Raw genomic sequence first — 7,670 nt, forward strand, 5'->3', positions numbered from 1 at the left:
TCTCTACTAAAAATATAAAAATTAGCTGGGCGTACTGGTGTGCCCCTGTAATCTCAGCTACTGGGGAGGCTGAGGCAGGAGAACTGCTTGAGCCTGGGAGGCAGAGGTTGCAGTCAGCCGAGATTGTGCCACTGCATTCCAGCCTAGGCAACAGAGCGAGACTCTATCTCAAAAATAAATAATAAATAAATCAAAATGAATGCAAAAAAATTGTGGCGGACAAACTGTCAACATTGTACATAAAGGCAGGATGAGGACAATGGCCTTCTCCTTCTGCTTCAAGCTCCAGCATGGCTCCGCCCAGCACTGACTGCACGCCTGGCCTGGCTCGACCCTCCCCGGGGCCAAGCTGCATGCTGGCTTCCATCCCAGCGGCCTCTTCTTCCCCTTCCCTGTGCCCCAGAAATAGGTGGCCAGCACAGCGGGGCTGCCCGCTGCCTCACCCAGACCCTGTCACTGCTTGGATGTTGACCCCCAGCCTGGACAGGTGGCTTTAAGCCTCCTTCCCTTCTTCCAAACCAAGTGACCTGGGCACGCGGCTTAACCTTCTAAGCTCCCGTTTCCTGGTCTATGAAGCGGGAATGATGCTGGGACCTGCTTCACAGGGTGGCTCTGAGGACCCACAGGCAGAGCTCTGGTGTAGGCTTTTGGGGGAGGCACCCGTCACTCCCCCCAGAGTTTCCTATCAGCACCTTAATTTGGCACTTCAGGGAATCGCTTCTCTGGAATTGTAACCTTGCAGGGCAAAAGTTGTCATTTCAAAATTTTTTGGGATCCTGTGTTCCTGGACAGTGCTGTAAATGCAGGAGGAAAGGTCTTGTCCTGGGTGCTGCTTACAACAGATGTGTCCTGTGGAGCACACCTTGGAGCCCCGCTTTCAGCCCTGATCCCACCTGGGATGTGTCAGGTCTGATCCTCATACACTGGGGCGTCTGACCTTTTGTGGTCTTCTGAGCCCATGGGCTGGAGATGAATTTGCAAAGCCCAGGAGTGTCCTGGGTGTGTGCTTACTCCACACGCATGAATCTGTTAAAGGCTGAGTAGGAACTGGGAGGCCTAAAGAGGACTAAGCAACTTCCCACAGCCTGGACCGAACACTAGAAAAGCTAGCCTGGGAGAGGGGGCATGGCCTCTTCCCAGCCTGGCGGGGGGGGATGTGAGGGAGGACCATGCTCCCCAGGGCCAGTTTACCCCAAAATATCAAAAGACTTAAAACTAGGAGTGAGCTTGGCGCAGTGGCTCATGACTGTAATCCTAGCACTTTGAGAGGCCAAGGCAGGTGGATCAGCTGAGGTCAAGAGTTTGAGACCAGCCTGGGTTTTCACATGGTGAAACCCCATCTCGACTAAAAATACAAAAAAAAAAAAAAAAAAAAAAAAAAAAAAAAAAAGCCAGGTGTGGTGGCAGGCACCTGTAGTCCCAGCTACTCAGGAGGCTGAGGTGGGAGAATTGTTTGAATCTGGGAGGCAGAGGTTGCAGTGAGCTGAAACCTCTGCATGGTCTGGGTGCCAGATCTGGGCGCCACTCTGGGCGACAGAGCAAGACTCCATCTCAAAAACAAACAAAGAAAACTGGCAGTGCCTGGACACTTAGTGAGAACTGGACAGGGGCCGTGGGTCGAGGAGCAAAATAATCACCAGGACTTGCGGATAACAGGATCATGTGGGTGGCAGGACCACATGGGTGGCGGGGATGTGGGGACATGTTGCCACCTGACAGGAGCAGCCCAACCCAACAGCCATGGCAGGTCATGCCACAGAAGCTCGAGGCGTTACAGGGGATGATGGCCATGGGGCTGGGCGTCCAGGGTGGGCCACAGAGGGAAGCTCACCACCTGGCGCTTTCATCTGCACACAGCCCAGCCCGTCTCCCTGTTGGAGGCACGCAAACCGCTGGAGGACAAGCATGAAACTCAACAGAGCTCCCCCAGGTGCTGGAATTATGGCACCTTTCAGCTTCTTCTTCAGGAGTTTTTACAAGCATGCATACTTTTTGTAAGTGGTGAGCGTAACAGAGGTTGACAGAGTCACTCTGCTTTGGAAAACAGTGCATTCTTGCCTGGGCGCAGTGAGACTGAGGACGACGTGTCTAACCCCTGTGTCTAACAGGGGTGTGGGCTCTCTCTCCTCTGGCGACCATGAGGACCACCAGGCAGGACAAGGTGTGCAGAGAACTCGCATGGCCCCTGGCACGTAGCCCCTGCCCACTAACTGGGAGATGAGAAGCTCCATTGTTGCTCCAGGCGAGTACGGGGCACAGAGCTCCTCCTTGGGTTGTCTGCCCTCCCGGGAGCCCCAGGGTGCCCAGGCTGGCCTCAGCTGAGTCCAGGCCTCAGGGACAGTCCGTGCAGCCCCTCCCGGGGCTGGGGGCGGGCACTTGTCCCAGCCACGTTTCTGCTGACTGAGCAGCCTTCTTCATGAGCTCATGCCCTTCCAGAGAAATCCCTTAATGCCTCCATTCTGCTGGTGGCGTATATAGGGAGGGCTCAGCCCTAGCTCCACACTGCGCTGCTCAGAGGTCCCACTGACTCCTTCCAGCCTCCAGGTCCCCGTGGTACCAAAGCTGAACATGGACGTGACCATCCAGCACCCCTGGTTCAAGCGCACTCTGGGGCCCTATTACCCCAGTCGGCTTTTCGACCAGTTTTTCGGCGAGGGACTTTTTGAGTATGACCTGCTGCCCTTCCTGTCGTCCACCATCAGCCCCTACTACCGCCAGTCCCTCTTCCGCACTGTGCTGGACTCCGGCATCTCTGAGGTAAGATGTGGCCCGTGGTGCTGGCCTCTCCTCGCTGCTCAGAGGGTGGTGGCCTCGGTGGGTGGACAGCGATGGACTCCGGTCTTGCTCCGTCAGGCAGGTGGCCTCGCCCCACTTCATCCCCTTGCAGAAGCTGGGCAAGAGCCTGTGTCCCCACTGCAGCCACACAGCAGAGCCTCCCCTGGCACTGGGGAGAGGTTGGACAAGGGAGCAGCCTGAACCCACCCTTGCTTTCCTCCATCAGCTCATGACCCACGTGTGCTTTGTAAGGCACCAGCCACATACTGGAAACCCCAAGAGCAACCCATCCAGGCATGTGTGGTGGCGAGTGCCAGCTCCCGGGTTCCGCTGGTCTCCTGAGTCCCGGAGGCCTGGGAGCAGGTGGGGGTCATAGTCCTGAAAGCCAGAGAACAGGAGGTTCCTAGTATCTCCTCCCATGAGCTCGGCCTGCCCACGGCCAGCAAAGCTCTTGGCAAGTTTACTCAGGTGCCCTGCCAAGGCCAAAAGGCCCCCCCAGCCTCCTCTCTGAGCCACGGGTGAGCAGTGCAGAGCCTGCAGTTCTAGAGGGCCTGAGTCAACCCAGCACCTAAGAAACAGGGTCCTCCCCAGGGCTGCTGCAGTAGATATCAATGCCAGGGCGCAAAATGCCTCAGGGAGCCCAGGCTGAGCCAGGGCAGTGAGAGGGAGTTGTGGAAGTGCTGTGCTTTTTGCAGAGGCAGCTGCGCAGGCTATCAGCAGGCTCCGGCTGCTTCTACAGACAGCATGACGCCAAGGGCAGTGCCCTCATTCCACAGGCTGAGTCCAGCCAGCCAAGCATCACTAGCCAGACAATTGACCCTAATGGGCCAACCAATCCATAACAACCCCTCCTACCATAACCAGTAGCCAACTAGCCCATAACCAGTCAACCGATCTATAACCAGCCACCTGACCATAGGCAAACAACCAGCCAGCCCACCAGTAGCATCCAGCCCCTCAGCTGGCCTGAGGGTTTGGAGACAGGTGGAGGATTGTGCCTGTCCGTCCAGGAGACAGTCACAGGCCCCCGAAAGCTCTGCCCCACTTGGTGTGTGGGAGAAGAGGCCGGCAGGTGACCGAAGCATCTCTGTTCTGATAACCGGGGCCCCCCGTCTCTACCAGCCGCAGCAGGGACGGCACCCTCTGGGTAGCTTCACAGAGCATGTTTGGGTTTCAGGTTCGATCCGACCGGGACAAGTTCGTCATCTTCCTGGATGTGAAGCACTTCTCCCCGGAGGACCTCACTGTGAAGGTGCAGGACGACTTTGTGGAGATCCACGGGAAGCACAACGAACGCCAGGTGAGCCCAGGCACTGAGGTGGGGACAAGGGGGTCACGGCGGGCACAACCGGCCTGCACACCTGCACGAGGTCTTCAACCCTGGGAGAGGGACACTCTCCGGAGGCCCCCGAATCAGGCCTGGCTTTTCCCTGAGGGAGGGGCCATCCCACCTGAGCACAGCCAGCCCCTCCTAGTGACAGAGGTCACTGTTCCGAGTGAATGTGGCTCAGGGATCTAGGATAGGGTCCCTGCCTGGGTTGCTGCACCCAGCCGTCGCCAGCTCCATCCCTGTCACCTGGATGCCAGGGCGGTCTTAGAAAGAACCCCAGGAGGTGGGAGTGCCCCTGGTGGCCGCCTCCTAGCCAATGTACATCTTCACACGAGCCCTGCCTGAGGAAGGCCAGTCCCCGACGGCACAGCTGCATCCTCTGGGAATGCTCTACATGCATTGACACCCTCACCTCACAGCAGCCCTTGGGGATCAGTGTCTTCATTATTCCAGGACACAGTTGGGGAACAAGGGGGTCCTCAGCCTGCTGGGTCCCACAGCTAGTACTGGGCAGGTGGGACGGGAGCCTCTCCGCACAGTCACCCTGATGCTCTGCTCTTGCTTGGGTGGAGGCCTCGGGTCTCCGTGGTGTTGAGGGAGCCGGGCCATGGAGGCCCTGGTGACCTGCATCTCCTGGCAGAGCTGGGAAGAGCTCACGGGCTCTCACAGATGGACAGTGTCCTGCGGGGGCTGGAGAGCAGAGGGGCCGGAAGGTGGAACTCTTAGCCAAAGTCTCGGTTTCTTTTGGCTGGGGTCCTCTTTCAATGACTGGAGAAGGCAGTGCTGGGGGGTGAACCCTGACCTCCTCATGTGCTGCCCCTCCCTCGCCTGCGCTGGGTAAAGCCCCCACTTAGCCCCAGCACAGCCTGGAAAATGCTTCTGAGCTCCCAGCTCTTGGTCTTTGCACCCAGTGTAGGAGGAGGTCGGCCCAGGGAGTTGAGTCTGTGGCTTAGGGCATCCAGGGGACGTGGAAGCGCACGGGTTGTCTGGCCACGTTAGGTGGGGCTGCAGAGACCTGGGCTGGAGCAGTCCTGTGGGGTCTGGAAGGGGAAGCCTGGCTGAGGTGCAGGGCCTGGTACGGAATGATCCTGCGATTTTGGAGTGAAGCCACGGAGCGTGAAGAGACACCCCCATGCAGGGAATAGCCCGGCAAGTGGCCACGAGGCCAGGCTGAGGTCCAGAGAAGCAGGGGCATGAATCCATAAATCCCAGGGACCTGGTCATGGGATGCGTTGGCTGCACCCAGCCCCTGTGAGAGCCCCTGCAGGCTGGCCACCTTCTGCGGTTGGTGGGCCTGGAGCAGCTTCTCTGGCATGTGGCGAGGCAGCCACCTGCACAGTGGCCCCTCTGACTGTGCCCCCCTACCCTCTCCAGGACGACCACGGCTACATTTCCCGTGAGTTCCACCGCCGCTACCGCCTGCCGTCCAACGTGGACCAGTCGGCCCTCTCTTGCTCCCTGTCTGCTGACGGCATGCTGACCTTCTCTGGCCCCAAGATCCAGACTGGCCTAGATGCCACCCACGAGCGAGCCATTCCCGTGGCGCGGGAGGAGAAGCCCAGCTCCGCTCCCTCGTCCTAAGCAGGCATCACCTCGGCTGGCTCCCCTGCAGCCCCAGCCCATCATCCGGGGAGCACCCTGAGGGCGGGGTTTCTGTCTTCCTTTGCTTCCCTGTTTTTCCTTTCCGCCTTCTCACATGGAATGAGGGTTTGAGAGAGCAGCCAGGAGAGCTCAGGGTCCCAGGGTGTCCCAGACCCCCACACTGGCCAGTGGCGGAAGTGACCGCACCTCACACTCCTTTAGATAGCAGCCTGGCTCCCCTGGGGTGCAGGCGCCTCAACTCTGCTGAGGGTCCGGAAGGAGGGGGTGACCTCCGGCCAGGTGCCTCCCGACACACCTGCAGCCTCCCTCCTCCGCGGGCCCTGCCCACACCTCCCGGGGCTTCTGTGCGTCTGGGCTCTCATGGCCTCTTCTCTCAGACCATCTTCCTCCAACCCCTCTATGTAGTGCCGCTCTTGGGGACAAGGATCGTCCATGAGAGCGCAGCCCGCGGCAGTCAATAAAGAGCAGGTGACACAAGCAACCCGCTGTCTGCTGGTGCTGTCTCCATGAGGGGCGGGAGGGGCACGAGGGCGGCGCCTGGAGGGAGGACAGCGGGGTCTCCTGCTCGCGTTGGACCCGGCGGCCTCGGAGGCACCGGGTCGCCTGCATCCCTTCCTTCTTCCGAGCTCAAGCGCCTCCCTCCACACTGGGCAGGAAGGAGAGGGTTTTGGGGGCAGAGCCTCTGATGGGAAAGGGACTGGGGAGCGCTTCCGAGAGCTGGGGGCAGCGAGGGACCTGGAAGGGGCTGCAGGGAATGGAGGGAGGCTGGGCTCCCTTTCCTGTCCATGCAGGCACCAGGGCGGGACTCCTGCCCTGGCCTCCTTCTGCGGGGCCGTCCTGTTCCCTCTGGGGTCTGCAGGGCCGTCCTGTTCTCTCGGGGGTCTGCGGGGCTGTCCTGCTGCCTTCGGGGTGGGCTTTAAGGGCACTCGTGCTCTTGAAGGTCTAGAACTCGGCGGCTTCCCCTGGGCAAACCATCGTGGCCCGGAGTTGGAGGCAGAAGCTCGCTCTGTCCCCTTCCGGGACCAGACACTGGGCGGCCACGCCGGACCCTGCCAGACCCCACCACGGGGAGGGAGACTTGGCCTGGGGGGCCCTGGCTGCGCTCACCGAGGGGGATCCAGGGGGCCAGAGGGGACCCCAGTGCAAGCAGATGCCACGGCGAGTGGGCCCTGCCAGCGCCCTCAGCCAAGTAAAGCGCCCTCGACCCTGGAGGCCGAAGGCACCGGGACCCTGTCGGCACCAGCAGGACGACCACCTACCGCCACCGGGGGCGAGAACCTCTGGAGAACACGAAAGCCGACCCCGGGCTTTCAAAACGTCAGCAACAGGCATTAGCGTGGGCAGCCATTGTGACGCCCAGTGACAGCCCGTGCCATAGCCACCGAACCGCACACAACCACACACTCCACACACACACCACACACTCCATACACACACCACACACTCCACACACTCCACACACACATCACACACTCCATATACACACCACACACTCCACACACTCCACACACACACCACACTCCACACAATACACACACACCACACACTCCACATATACCACACACTCCACACACACACCACACACTCCATACAATCCACACACCACACACTCTGCACACACACCACACACTCCACACACACACCACACAATCCATACACCACACACTCCACACACTCCACACAATCCACACACCACACACACACCACACACTCCACACAATCCACACACCACACACACACACTCCACACACACACCACACACTCCACACAATCCACACACCACACACTCCACACACCACACTCCACACAATCCACACAACACACACACACACTCCACACACACACCACACACTCCACACAATCCACACACCACACACTCTGCACACACACCACACACTCCACACAATCCAACACACCACACACTCCACACACCACACTCCACACAATCCACACAACACCCACA

At 59.6% G+C, this 7,670-nt stretch overlaps 1 protein-coding gene across 1 annotated transcript; it reads left to right on the plus strand.

Moving 5' to 3' along the window:
* Nucleotides 1–2,053: 2,053 nt before the first annotated feature.
* Nucleotides 2,054–6,188, plus strand: LOC117095846 (alpha-crystallin A chain). The gene is made up of 3 exons (XM_033232612.1): nt 2,054–2,757; nt 3,953–4,075; nt 5,480–6,188. Exons 1-3 carry the CDS (start codon nt 2,569–2,571, stop codon nt 5,684–5,686), a joined length of 519 nt encoding a protein of 172 aa, XP_033088503.1. The 5' UTR covers nt 2,054–2,568; the 3' UTR covers nt 5,687–6,188.
* Nucleotides 6,189–7,670: the final 1,482 nt, after the last annotated feature.

This window comes from Trachypithecus francoisi, unplaced genomic scaffold (assembly GCF_009764315.1).
Source record: "Trachypithecus francoisi isolate TF-2019V2 unplaced genomic scaffold, Tfra_2.0 Lachesis_group14, whole genome shotgun sequence".
In the NCBI taxonomy this organism is placed as follows: Eukaryota; Metazoa; Chordata; class Mammalia; order Primates; family Cercopithecidae; genus Trachypithecus; species Trachypithecus francoisi.